The sequence below is a fragment of the Heteronotia binoei genome, chromosome 21, assembly GCF_032191835.1.
Source record: "Heteronotia binoei isolate CCM8104 ecotype False Entrance Well chromosome 21, APGP_CSIRO_Hbin_v1, whole genome shotgun sequence".
Lineage (NCBI taxonomy): Eukaryota > Metazoa > Chordata > Lepidosauria > Squamata > Gekkonidae > Heteronotia > Heteronotia binoei.
In genome coordinates, this window is record NC_083243.1 from 19,300,289 (window position 1) to 19,314,088 (window position 13,800).

The window sequence follows — 13,800 nt, forward strand, 5'->3', positions numbered from 1 at the left end:
ACAATACTGACTTTGATAGACCAAAGGTCTGATTCAGTATAAGGCAGCTTCATATGTTCATAGGGAACTGTGACTGACCCAAGGTTATCCAGAAGGCTTCATGTGGAGGAGAAGTGGGGACTCAAACCCCATTCTTCAGATTCGCCACTCTTAACCACTATAATGTACTTTTAGGGAATAGTAAGTAGTATAAGCCTGGCAGCATTGTCTTTGGCTTGTCCACTCGTTCACTGCCTCAGAGCAAATGTGGACCGATTTCCCACTAGCCTCATGCCGCTCTCACGCTCCTCTGTGGGGCTTCCGTCGGATTTCACACTGTCTGCCCCGGGGCTGCAACTAGCTTCGCCTTTTTCGTGTGGCAAACAGAAACTGGTTTTTAGAGGATCTTGTTTGCTGCGCGAAAGAGGTGGAGCAAGTCGCAGCTTCAGGGCAGCTTGTGTGAAATCCGACAGAGGAGAGTGAGAGCGGAGAAGAGGAGAGTGAGAGCGGCATTAGGCTAGTGGGAAGTCAGTTGAGGTGTTCTTGATCTCCTTACCAAGAAAGTTCATGTCCTTCTTCCTCTGCTCTCTGACGTGAATTTTTCCTGCCATGCCGTTTATTGATTTGTTGGATTATTTCATGCCACGTTGTGGTTCACCAAAGTAATGAATGAGTAAGTGGACATAGATCTGTTGCCCTAAAAGGCTTGGAACTCCCAAGACAGAATTTCAGCCCCATGTGCATACGTCTCGCATGTATTTTTGCACGTACAGCAGTTGTGGGATTACAGGTAAATTCCAAGACGGATGCTAAGAGCAGTCCCAACAACATCCCAATTCTTTTTGTGATTCTCTTGCTTTAAATTGTCAGGTTGTTTTTGAGAAGAACGTTGTGTGATTATCTGCGATTTTCAATCTTTTGCCTTTGTTTCAACGCATTTTCTTTCCCCAAATGTTAGATCTCTACCAAAATAAATATCCTGCCCAAGGGTGCTGTGTCGAGTGTGAGAACTCCAACAGTGGAGGAGCTGAAAAAGTACACCGCACAGCTTGGCAATCTCAGTCAAGAAGCATCGGTTCAGATACAGGTACTCAGTGCGTTTCTCTCCATTTTGCAAGCCAGCAGTGTGGCTGTGGGGCGAGAGGGAGGGCAACCCTTCCTGCCCTCTCTCATGATCTGCTCAAGTTCACAGAATCAGTATTGATGACGGAGGCTAAATGGCCATCTGACAACGGATGCTGTGAATTTAGGCAGATCATGGGAGGCAGGGCAGGAAGGGTTGCGTCAGTGCCTTAGTTCTCGTGGCCCCTTCTTACACACCCAGGGAAATGTCAATTACTGCTTTGGAGTCAGGAGGCAATTTTTCTGCAGGCCACTTTTGGCCACTGATCCTGGAAGTTTTTTGGCCATCTTCTGGGCATGGAACAGAGGTCACTGGAGGTGTGTGGCGGGGGGAGGGAGGTATTTGTGAATTTCCTGCATTGTGCAGGGGCTGGATTAGATGACCCTGGAGGTCCCTTCTAACTGTGATTCTGTGAGATCCAGCCTCAGCCAATGGGGATATTTGTTTCCTCCCTCATTTTTATTTTCAATTTATTATTTATGTATTATTTCAAATTTCTATCCCGCCCTCTCCACAAGCGGACTCAGGACGGCTAACAACATTAAAATGTTTATATCCCAGCTTCCATTGTAGTTCATAAAAGCCAGAGCATCCTAAAAGCAGGCGTACATCCTTCAGGTTGTGTTGTTTTTCGTCTGCCTTCCTCCTCAAGACTCAGCGGTGGATTACGTAGCACCCATCAGAATGCAATTTTTCTTTTATTCACATTATTCATAGTCCCAGCTGTCTCACAGACTCAAGGCGAATTGCCCAGAGCGAGCCGATACAATCAACAAAAATGGGACGTTCAATAAACAATGCAAGAGAATTGATACTGCAGAAGTCTGGCGCCTAAAAGATAGAAACTGAAGCATAGCACAAGTATTAACGTGACAAAGTGGTGTGAAAATTACATAGAAGGGACCTATGTATACTAAGCTATACACAGTAGTACTGGCAGGGCTTTTTTTGTAGCAGGAGCTCCTTTGCATATCAGACCACACATGCCTGATGTAGCCAATCCTTCAAGAGCTTACAGAGCTCTTAGTACAGCGCCTACTGTCAGCTCCAGGCAGGGCCGGCTCGCCCACTAGGCAAACTAGGCAGTTGCCTAGGGCGCCTGGAAGGGGGCTCTGAATTGGGCTCCCTCCCACCCGGTGCCTATGGCAAACACCTAGTTTGCCTGCCTGCCTCCATCTTCCCCTGCCACCGTAGCCCTCCCTCCCTTCGCAGTGCAGCAATGCAGGGCCACGCTCCGCTGCGCGCCATGCTCCGCCAAGGCCGGTTCTTACCGGCTTCGATGCGGCTGTTGCGGCTTCTAATCCTTTGAAGAGCCCAAGAGAGGAGATTTCGCTCTCCCTCACTTCCAGTTCCGGGAAGGAGGGGGAGCAAACTCTCCTCCTGCAGGCTCTTCAAAGGATAAGATACCACACCAGCTGCATCGAAGCCGGTAAGGACCAGCCTCGATGCAGTGCTGTGGGGGGCAGCTGTGGAGCGCGGCGCTGCCTTGCAGCACCATAAAGGGAGGAAGGGCTGCAGCGACGGGGTAAGGACCAGCTGTGGGGGGGGGGGGAGAAGGAACAGTTTCTGCAGGGGGAGGGCAACGGAGCGTGGGGCTGCCTTGCAGTGCCACGAAGTGAAGGAGGGCAGCGGCAAGGGGCAGTGGGGGGGGGGAAGCTTGCCTGGTTGGCGCTGGCTCCAGGATGATTGGTTACATCTGGGGGTGTGTGGTCTAATTTGCAAAGGAGTTTCTGCGGCAAAGAAAGTCCCGAGTACTGATCAAAAGGATATTATAGCATTGGAGAAAGTCCAGAAAAGGGCAACTAGAATGATTAAAGGGCTGGAGCACTTTCCCTATGAAGAAAGGATGAAACGCTTGGGACTCTTTAGCTTGGAGAAACGTCGACTGCGGGGTGACATGATAGAGGTTTACAAGATAATGCATGGGATGGAGAAAGTAGAGAAAGAAGTACTTTTCTCCCTCTCACAATACAAGAACGCGTGGGCATTCGATGAAATTGCTGAGCAGACAGGTTAAAACCGATAAAAGGAAGTACTTCTTCACCCAAAGGGTGATTAACATGTGGAATTCACTGCCACAGGAGGTGGTGGCGGCCACAAGTATAGCCACCTTCAAGAGGGGTTTAGATAAAAATATGGAACACAGGTCCATCAGTGGCTATTAGCCACAGTGTGTGTGTATATATAAAATTTTTTGCCACTGTGTGACACAGAGTGTTGGACTGGATGGGCCGTTGGCCTGATCCAACATGGCTTCTCTTATGTTCTTATGTTCTTATGATCAGAGCCCCTAATAATTAATCCAAGTAGCTTTGTCAACTCTGATCTTGACAGTCCTCTCCTGTCACTGTGGCTGAGAACAGACGGGCGTTCTGGGGCGGCTTGGAGGCGTCCCGAATTGTGGCGACTCAAAAAGAGCTGTCCCAACGCCTCCACATGCTTACCCGCATGCCATCTGTGTGGCGGCTGGGCGCCTCCACACAGGAAGGCGCCCCAGAAGCTGGATTTCATTTTTCTTCCTTGGGGAGCGGGGCAAGCGCTCATGTGCACAAGAGCTCCAGCGCTCTGAATGGTTTATTTAAAAAACAAACAAACCCTGGGAACAGTTTGGGGGGACTTGGCAGTTCCACACCGCCAAGTTGCCTCGCTTGTGGCCTTCCCCATCCAGATGGTGGGGAGGCGACTGACCCACCAGCTCAAAGATTTGCTACCACTTTGGAAGTGGTAGCTTTTTGAGCCGGTCTCCAGCGCCTGGAGGATGGGGTGAGGATGGGAGGAGGACGGGCGGCAGATGTTGCCATCTGCACAGTTTTTGTGGGTCGACTTCAGAGGCGTCTCTGAAGTGCCCGTCTGTGATCAGCCTAGGAATGCTTTATTTCATATATCGATTTGAACTATCTTAATTCTTCGAATGCAGTTATTCGGGTGGGAATTCAGGTGCTGCTGTGGCTCCAGGGTTGAGTATTTGCTGTGCATGCCACGGGTCCCTGGTTCAGTCCCTGCCATCTTGTGTTAAAAGGGTAGCAAGTGTTCAGAACAGCAAAGGCTTTCCATGCCCATCTGAGCACCTGCTACCCTTCAAACACAAAGTGGGAAGGACTGACTGATGGAACAGACCAGGCCAAGCTAGATGGACCAATGCCCAGGGGTGGAATTCTAGCAGGAACAACTTGGCAATCACAGCGCACTAAGATGCCATTCAGTTCCCTCTTGTTGCCCCCCTACCAGGGATGGAATTGTAGCAGGAGCTCCTTTGCATATTAGGCCACACCCTCCTGATGCAGCCAATCCTCCAAGAGCTTACAAGGCTCTTTTTTGTAAGCTCTTGAAGGCCTGGCTACATCAGGGGTGTTGGACCTAATATGCAAAGGAGCTCCTGCTAGAATTCCACCCCTGCCCAATGACATTGTGTAAAATAGCTTCCTGCGTTCATCAAGTCCCAGGGCTGTATCTGCTGGCCTGCTCTCTATGAGATAAGAATGCAGATGGCTGCCAGCACGAGCTGTTGCAGTGGTTCCTATCGAATTTCCATGCAACTGGCAAAGGTCCTCACAAGACGTTTTGAAGGAAAAAAAATGACCTCTTCTCGCCTGCCAGGAGAGCCCAACGGGGGACGTTCCTTTGAGTTTGGATCAGAAACTCTTTGAGCTGCTTCTAGCCATCAGCTGCTGCCTGAACAGCATGGAGCAGATGCTCAACACCTGCGTGCTCACCAGCCAAGAAGCCCCCCTGCAGCAGGAGCTTTACGAGGTAACACACAATTAGGTGTGCCGATCGAAGTTCACAGTAGCCAGGGCAGGGGGGGTGTTGCCAGGGGTGGCATTCTAGCAGGAGCTCCTTTGCATATTAGGTCAAACACCCTTGATGCAGCCAGTCCTCCGAGAGCTTACAAAAAAAGAGCCTTGTAAACTCTTGGACGATTGGCTACATCAGGGTTGTGTGGCCTAAATTGCAAAGGAGCTCCTGCTAGAATTCCACCCCTGGCGCCGATCAAAGTTCACAATAGCCAGGGCAGAAAAAAAGATTCCCAAAGGACCCCAGTTTCATAAGTATGCCAGTTTACCTGGGTTTTTTTATTAAGCAAGTTGTTGGCCTTTGAGGTAGTTTTTCTTAAGGCATCCAGTAGTTAAGGGGCAAGGGTGTCAGCATCCTACATTGCTACTTTGTTGGCTGCATAATTTGCAGAAGAATGGTATACAAAATAATACAAATTGCACAGTGATTTTTCCAGTTTGGTGTAGTGATTAAGTGTGTGGACTCTTATCTGGGAGAACTGGGTTTGATTCCCCACTCCTCCTCCACTTGCACCTGTTGGAATGGCCTTGGGTCAGCAATAGCTCTCGTAGTGGTTGTCCTTGAAAGGGCAGCTGCAGTAAGAGCTCTCTCAGCCTCACCCACCTCACAGGGTGTCTGTTGCGGCGGGGGGAAGGTAAAGGAGATTGTGACTGCTCTGAGACTCTGAGATTCAGAGTATAGGGTGGGATATAAATCCAACACCACCATCATCATCTTCTTCTTCTTCAAAAAAAAAGATTAATAAAGCAGGTGTGTTCTGATTTTTATAGCATTTTGTAAAATTCTGTTTTGTCTCGTGCGGAATGTTGAGAGTTGCTCAGGCCTCATCGGATCATGCTTTCATTTGCCGATTAGGATATTAGAATTGCTGTGACCCAGAGCACTGAAATATGGCCAAGACACCCCTACTACTAGAAGAACCTCAGAACAGGACGTTTAACACTTTTCTGTAAATGGAGAACTCCGGGGTTCAGATTTCAAGTGAAATTGTGGTTTAATACAACTGTGGTTAGAGTGATGAACCAAACATAGACCGCTCTGCTAGCCATGGTTAGTCTGAGTATATCAATACAGGATCTGAAACCATGGATAGAAGGTTTATTAGCCACAGATAGTGTTAACCTAGGAATCTTCATCGTGGTCTCTGTGCAGTCCCACACATGGGTTTTCCGACTGGAATGAACCCGACCTCGGAGAATTTGAAGCTAGCCTAGGCGTTTATTTTGGCGCACATTCTCTCCCGTTCTGGGAAGCAGGCATCCACTGCGCATGCCTGGAGCGAGGGGAAGGCGCTCCACCCACCCGTTTCTTTCTAACCGCCGCTCAGGATAGTCCTTCCTCGTTGCGTCTCCTCAACCTTACTAGCCTTATTACCTTCTTCAACTTTCATATTCCTTCATCGTCTCCGTCTTCGTCTTCTTCTTTCTTCTACTGGTATCTTCCCCCCCCAAAAAAACTTACCCACTTTACTATCGCCTCATCTTCCTTTCCCTTCTCCCCCCCCCCCACCTCCCGGGCGTATGGGAGGAAAGCATCCGAAAACCACTTTTAAAAAGTGTACTCGCTGTGGGACGAAAATCCCCTCAACAGACCGACACTCTCAGTGCTTATTTTGTTTGGGGGAGGCCCACAGGACCGACACTTGTACCCATTGCAGCCAATTTGGAAAACAGGCGAGAAAAAACCGTGCTGCTAGGCTGAAGAGTCACCTTTTAGAGTCTTCATTGCGGCCTGTAATGTCCCACACTTCTGGGTCCCAAAACTCGCCACCTTCCTTGACCCCGCAAAGGGACGTGGCAAAACCGGCAGCTTCAGTGGCATCGGCTCCCAGTAAGCCTATGTCCGGCAAACATACTAAAAAGTCGGACGAATCCAAGAGAAACCACGACTTGGAACCTTCGTCTAAGCGACAGCAGGAGTCGCAAGCTGCATCGAAGTCGACTTTGAGGATCCAACCGGATCCGGGAGCTTCGGATATCATGAGTACAACCTCGGTATCAAAAACTTCGGTATCGAAATCTACAGCACCAATTGTTCCACCAGAACTTTCAATGCCCACTGATGTGATTGCTAATGAGATCATAAGGATTCAATCCCGATCACTATCCATTCACGAGTCCCTGCCCGAAGACATCTTAGCCACGGAGTCTATGGAACCACCACCTTGAATCCAAACACAACGAGCCAACCTTCTTGAGATGCATTCATTCCGTGAGGTATCAGCACCAAGAACGTTTAAAGATTCTGCTGTCTCCCCACTCCATCGGGATTCTCCGGCTCGTCAGTACCGAGAAAGATCTCCAAGTCAACATAGAGATCGATATTACTATTATAGCCAGTCCAGATCTCGGTCTCCATCTCCATACTGACACCATCACTATTACAGGCCTTCTAGATCACCATCTGTAGAATACCGACATAGGTACCGTGACCAACCTCGGTACCGTGAGGAATCCTATCAACCTCAATATGCCTGTAATGATGAGAGGAAGCTCATCATTACAGGCATATTGAAGATCCACATCACCGATACGATGACGAAGCCTACTATCAACTCTGACAGGAACCAAAGCAGACATCACCGGCTCCTTCGACATCCGCTCCATCTAAACATACAGTACAACCAGACCGACCTACCCTGGTGACAAAACCTTTAAGTTTAACGACACCAGCACTTGACAGACCCACGACTCCCGTAGATGCTCCAGAGGATTCCGAAGCCGAAAACTCTGAGTCATCACATTCAATCTCGTCACCAACATCACCTGCGTCTGACATTACTAAGCCAGCTGACCTCTCTCCATCTGAGGGATCTAAAGCTTATCTGGATTTACTCACGAACATGGCAAATACACTCAACATAAAACTAATCACAGATATGCCGAGAGTATCAGACGTGGTCCACGACCTGGTCCATGCTGATTTACCTGCAGGATCCTTCTTACCCATGCTACCTGTCCATTTAGAAGCATTGAAGGAAGCTTGGGATAAGCCGGCATCAGTACCACCAACATCTAAACGAATTGAATCCCTATACAAAATACATGCACCAGATTTGAAATTCTTATTTAATTATCCTGCTCCAAATTCAATGATTGTACATTCGTCCTCAAAATCAAAGCAGACACGTCACCCTGTCCCACCGGAGAAAGAAGGAAAGAAGTTGGGCACATTGGGCAGAAAACTCTACTCCCTCTCCACTGCTACATCCAAAATTCATAATTATTTGGCCTATTTCGCTGCCTATACTTTCAGTTTATCATCCCAACTGAATACATTAGTCCCATCCTTACCTGAAACTTCACAGAAACAAGCTTCAAAGATAGAGCTTAACCGTGTAAGTAAGCAACAAATCAACTCAGTTCAGCACGCTGTTGCTTGCTCTTCGAAAACCATAGCTACTTCCATTGCCTTACGTAGGCATGCCTGGCTCCTTTCCTCATCACTTCAACCTGACATAAAGTTTAAAATAGAAGATATGCCCTTTGACGGCCAAGGTCTTTTTAACGCAACCACTGATGACATCTTAACCACAGTAGATGACAGCAGAAAGAGAGCCAAGAGATTAGGGGTTAGCCAGCAACAACCTCAAACTAACAGGCAAAGAGGATGGAAACCATCCTTCTACAAGCGCCCCCATTCACCCAGGCAAGCTGATTATTGGAAACGCAAAGCTCCACCAGCCAAGCAACCATTCCATCAGCGACCACGACCACAATCGACTAAGAAGGCGACTATGGCCCCGAAACAGTCTCTTTGACTTGCTGATGCCACCATCGCCGATACATCAACTCCATCCCCGTACAACAAGACTGCTTCCCTTTTACCCGATGCGGGAATCCATAACATCGGATTCATGGGTCCTGGCAATCAGGGGTTACACCATAGAGTTCGCTTTGCCCCCGAAGCACCATTGCTTTATACCTACTCCTTCTCTTTCCCTCCAGGAAGAGATCGCTACCTTGCTGGCCAAGGCAGCCATAGAACCAGTACCACCTCAATTCCATCGCATGGGGTTCTATTCCCGATACTTCCTGGTCCCAAAGAAAGATGGAGGACAACGTCCAATACTGGACCTCCTCAAACTCAACCGTCATGTCCGATACAAAAAATTCCGCATGATCACCCTGCAGTCTATTCTTCCACTAATTCCTAAGAACGCTTGGATGGCGCTCATAGACCTTCAAGACGCCTGTTTCCATCTTACCATCAACCATTGCCACAGAAGGTTCCTGAGGTTCGCTGTCAGGAATGACCGCTATCAGTTCCACGCTCTTCCCTTCGGCCTATCGACAGCACCAAGAGTCTTCACGAAGTGGTGGCGGCGTCACTCCATCAATGGAAAATTTCCATATATCCGTACATAGACAACTGCCTCATTGTGGCTCAATCCCAAGAGCAACTTCAACAGGACATTTCGACTACTCTAACACTTCTATCTTCACTAGGCCTACAAGTCAACCTCCAAAAATCCAACCTTGTCCCAACACAAGACATCCAATTTATAGGCGATAGCTCACAAAGCCTACCTGCCGGCAGAAGGAGTTCACAATATTCAGACCCTAGCCAATGCCATCATATCTCATCCCACCCTGACAGCTCTCATCTTTCAACGCATGCTGGGCCTTAGGGCGGCTACGACTTCTGTCCTCTGTCATGCAAGGCTTCGCATGAGACCCCTACAATTGTGGTTCGTAAGGTCGTTCCATCCACACCGTCAATGCCAGCGAACTCTACTAACAATCCCACATCACATTCTTCCAGCACTGGAATGGTGGACAATAGAACAACACCTTCTGGCAGGTATGCCATTCTTGAGATCACCTCCATCAGCCATTGTCACGACAGATGCTTCGAGATGGGGTTGGGGAGCCCATTTCGACACACTAACGGTGCAAGGACAGTGGACAGCCTACGAAAAATCCCTCCATATCAACTGTCTGGAGCTCTTGGCGGTCCACAGAGCACTCAAGTCTACACATTCAGGTCACATCAGACAATGTTGCGACCGTGTTCTATATCAACCGGCAGAGAGGTACTGTATCTACCCATCTGTGCAAAAGAGCTCTAGCTCTCTGGCATTGGAGCATTGCTCACAACATACATCTGACAGCTGTGCATCTACCTGGAATCCAAAATATCCAAGCGGATACCCTAAGTCGCCAACTCGTGAACGATCACGAATGGACACTCAAACGATGCTATCTCCAAATGTTCGGAATTCCTGTCACAGATGTGTTTGCTTCCCCGGACAATACCCAATGCTCACGCTTCTACATGCGAGGTCCCCCATCGACTCAGTCTGCAGGAGATGCCTTTCTCCACCAATGGAAAGGACCGCTTCAGTACCTCTTTCCACCCGTTCCACTAATAATGAGAACGCTTCAAAAGATCCAATCGGATCAGACCGATTGCATACTTGTCACGCCCTGGTGGCCTCGTCAACCATGGTTCACCACACTTCTCCTTCTCTCCAACAGTGTATTTCATTACTTCCCTCAAACTCAGGACCTCCTTTTGCAACAAAATGGCAAGGTCCTACATCACGATCCAGGGATCCTGCGACAGACTGCACGGAGGATCAGTTTTTAGAATTTCCTGCGGAAGTCCGACACATTCTATTGAATGCCAGAAAACCATCCACCAGAAGGTCTTATTCTCAAAAATGGAAGCGGTTTGCTGAGTATGCCGCCCATCGCAATTTTTTACCTACATCATCCTCTATAGCTCAAATCCTGTCATACACCTTATCTCTCTCCAACTCCGGCCTCGCTTACTCCTCTTTGAAAGTTCATTTGGCCGCTATTTCAGCCTTCCATCCACATATCGAAGGACGCACGGTGTTTTCTCATCCTGCTGCAAAATCATCCCTCCAAGGCATTCTACACCTACGACCCCCAATTCGTCAATTGCAACCTACGTGGAGCTTATCCCTTGTTCTGAGTCAACTAATGAAACCTTCCTTTGAACCGATGGCATCTATCCCACTGCATCTTTTATCACGGAAAATAGCACTATTGGTGGCCCTTACATCTGGCAAAAGAGCTAGCGATGTTTGTGCTTTCCGGACAGACCCACCTTACACTGTCTTCCACCATGACAGAGTGGTTCTACGTCCTGATCCAACCTTTCTCCCAAAGGTCGTTTCACCTTGCCATCTGGGAAAACAGACCACTTTACCTTCTTTCTTCCAGAATCCTAGTGACAAGGGTCAACAAACTTTACACAATCTTGACGTACGTCAGGCCCTTGCTTCCTATATTGATAGAACAAGCCCTTTTCGTAAGGACTCGAGACTTTTCGGAACTCATAAACAAGGACAAAGAATCTCTACCCAGACACTCTCAAAGTGGGTTATGGCTGCTATTGCATTATGCTACCAATTAGCTAAACAACCTATACCTGAACATTTACGAGCCCATTCCACTAGAGCTCTTTCTACGTCCTCGGCTTTCTCCAAGGGCATACCGATGGAAGACATCTGTGCTGCTGCAGTCTGGTCTTCTACATCGACATTCGCCACGCACTATGCCTTAGATGTCCGTGCATGGCGAGACGTGTCCTTCAGACAAGCTGTACTTCACTCTATTTTTGATTGAAGCTTACAGACTCCTCTCCTGTAAGTACAACATTTTTGGGTGTCTATATGCATACTTAATCCATGCCGTTCCTTTTCAGAACCAGCACCCGCCTCCGTGCACTTCAGCTTACCAGTCACCCATGTGTGGGACTGCACAGAGACCACGATGAAGATAAACAAGTTGCTTACCTGTAACTGATGATCTTCGAGTGGTCATCTGTGCAGTCACACATGCCCACCCAGCCTTCCCCGCTGCTGGTTTATGCTATGCTTACCTTTTCAGATTCCTCTATACAGCGGCTAGAAGAAACTGGGTGGGTGGAGCACCTTCCCCTTGCTCCAGGCATGCGCAGTGGATGCCTGCTCCCCAGAGTGGGAGGGAATGCGCGCCAAAATAAACGCCTAGGCTAGCTTTAAATTCTCCGAGGTCGGGTTCGTTCCAGCTGGAAAACCCATGTGTGTGACTGCACAGATGACCACTCGAAGATCATCAGTTACAGGTAAGCAACCTGCTTTTTTCTGCAGAGTACAGATATGGAGATCCTGACACTTGCTCATAGTCTCTCTTGTGAAATATATTTTTTCAAGGTAAACCAGAATTGGGATGATTCTCTCTGAGCCAAAGCATGGTTTCACAAACTAAACATAGATAAAATATGGACGGTGGGAAATGCAGAGTGAATCAGCCTCATGCGGAGCGTTGCTGCATCCTTAAGAGTTCAAAGAGATACGACTGAGCTTCTGCATCTACCATCCCTTCATCCCTGCAAACTGCAGTCTCCCGTAGCCTCAGTTTGCCTCTGGGTCATGCATGGATAGCAAGAGGGTTTAATCTTCTAGCCTCCGCTTAAAACCGGCTTCTCTGCTTTGATATTAGCATTTCGACGGAGAAAAGAGCTCTCTCTACAAATTGCTTTTCCCTTTAAAGTGCTCAAAGCAGAGCAGAGGAGCCAGTTTGGAATAGCAAATCCAAGGATCAGCTGAAGGGCTGAAAAATCCTTTGGCCTTCCCAGCGTGGCCCCCAAGCAAAGTGATGTTGCTTTTACATCTTAGGGTGCTTTCACACACATAAAACAACACATTTTTTGATATTTTTGCACTCTGCGTGTGTGTGTGCCTGCACCTGGAAGTCATGGCGACGTCTGGTCACTGACTTCTACTGGGGGGCCTGGACGATATTCAGGGAGGTGGCTGAATAAAGCCTGCCCCTGCCTCCTCCTGGTAGTCCAAGGAGGCCTCCCACCCAAATACTAGCCAGGGCTGACCCTGCTTAGCTTCTGAGATCTGATGAGATTGGGCTTGCCTTAGGCCAGGGGTGGCAAATGGTAGCTCTCCAGATGTCTTTTGCCTACAACTCCCATCAGCCCCAGCCAGCATGGCCAATGGCTGGGGCTGATGGGAGTTGTAGGCAAAAAACATTTGGAGAGCTACCGTTGGTCACCGCTGCCTTAGGCTATCCAGGTCAGGGCAAAATAACGCACTTTCGATCCCCTTTCAGTGCACTTTGCATCTGGATTTTACTGTGTGAAATTGCAAAATCTACTTGCAAATGGTCGCGGAGGTGGATTGAAGCTGCGTTATTAACATTTTAGCATGTGTGAAAGCGCTCTCGAGATGTGTGGTCTTCATCCGTCTCAAGCTTATTTCAGAGTAGACTTCTGTGGGCTCCTCACCTGTGAGTCCTTTTCAACAGTCCTTTTTAGCGGTCTCTTCTGTCTTGTCTCTCTTTCAGACTCTGTCTGTGGAGTTGCAGAAACTTCACGCTGATATTGGTAAGAAGAAGGATGATCTTTTGAAGTCTATAACCTCTGCTGGCGGCAGTCCTGACAGGTTCTCCCAGTGTTTTAGCAACCTGCAGGCGTGGCTTCAGCTGACGCAAGAAGCAACTGCTTCTAGGGGTAAATCTATGAAAGCCGAGCTGGACTCTTGCAGTAATTTTCAGGTATGACCACCTTGTTGAATTCTCCTCGCATTCTCTAGCGCACAGTCAGGGCTTTTATCGTAGCAGGAGCTCCTTTGCATATTGGGCCACACACCCCTGATATAGCCAATCCTCTTGCAGCTTATAGTAGGCCCTGTAAGAAGAGCCCTGTAAGCTCTTGGAGGATTGACTACATCAGGAGGGTGTGGCCTAATACAAAGGAGTTCCTGCTACAAAAAAAGTCCTATGGACATTTAAACATATGCAGCTGCCATGTATATCAATGGTATTTTATTTGTGTCCTCCAAAAAGCTTCACCAGGGAGTATTGGGCCCCCAGGCTGAAGAAGTTGGTTATCCCTGCTTTAATTACTTCTTACCCCTTTTCCAGTACAATCCTAAG

At 48.3% G+C, this 13,800-nt stretch overlaps 1 protein-coding gene across 1 annotated transcript in view; it reads left to right on the forward strand.

Moving 5' to 3' along the window:
- The window catches only part of SYNE2 (spectrin repeat containing nuclear envelope protein 2), a 407,300-nt gene that overhangs the window by 230,114 nt on the left and 163,386 nt on the right, over window positions 1–13,800 (forward strand). Inside the window, exons 66-68 of the mRNA XM_060261546.1 lie at window positions 938–1,066; window positions 4,700–4,852; window positions 13,210–13,419. Of these exons, the coding sequence (XP_060117529.1) occupies window positions 938–1,066; window positions 4,700–4,852; window positions 13,210–13,419 (492 nt within the window). The remainder of the gene's footprint in view (window positions 1–937; window positions 1,067–4,699; window positions 4,853–13,209; window positions 13,420–13,800) is intronic.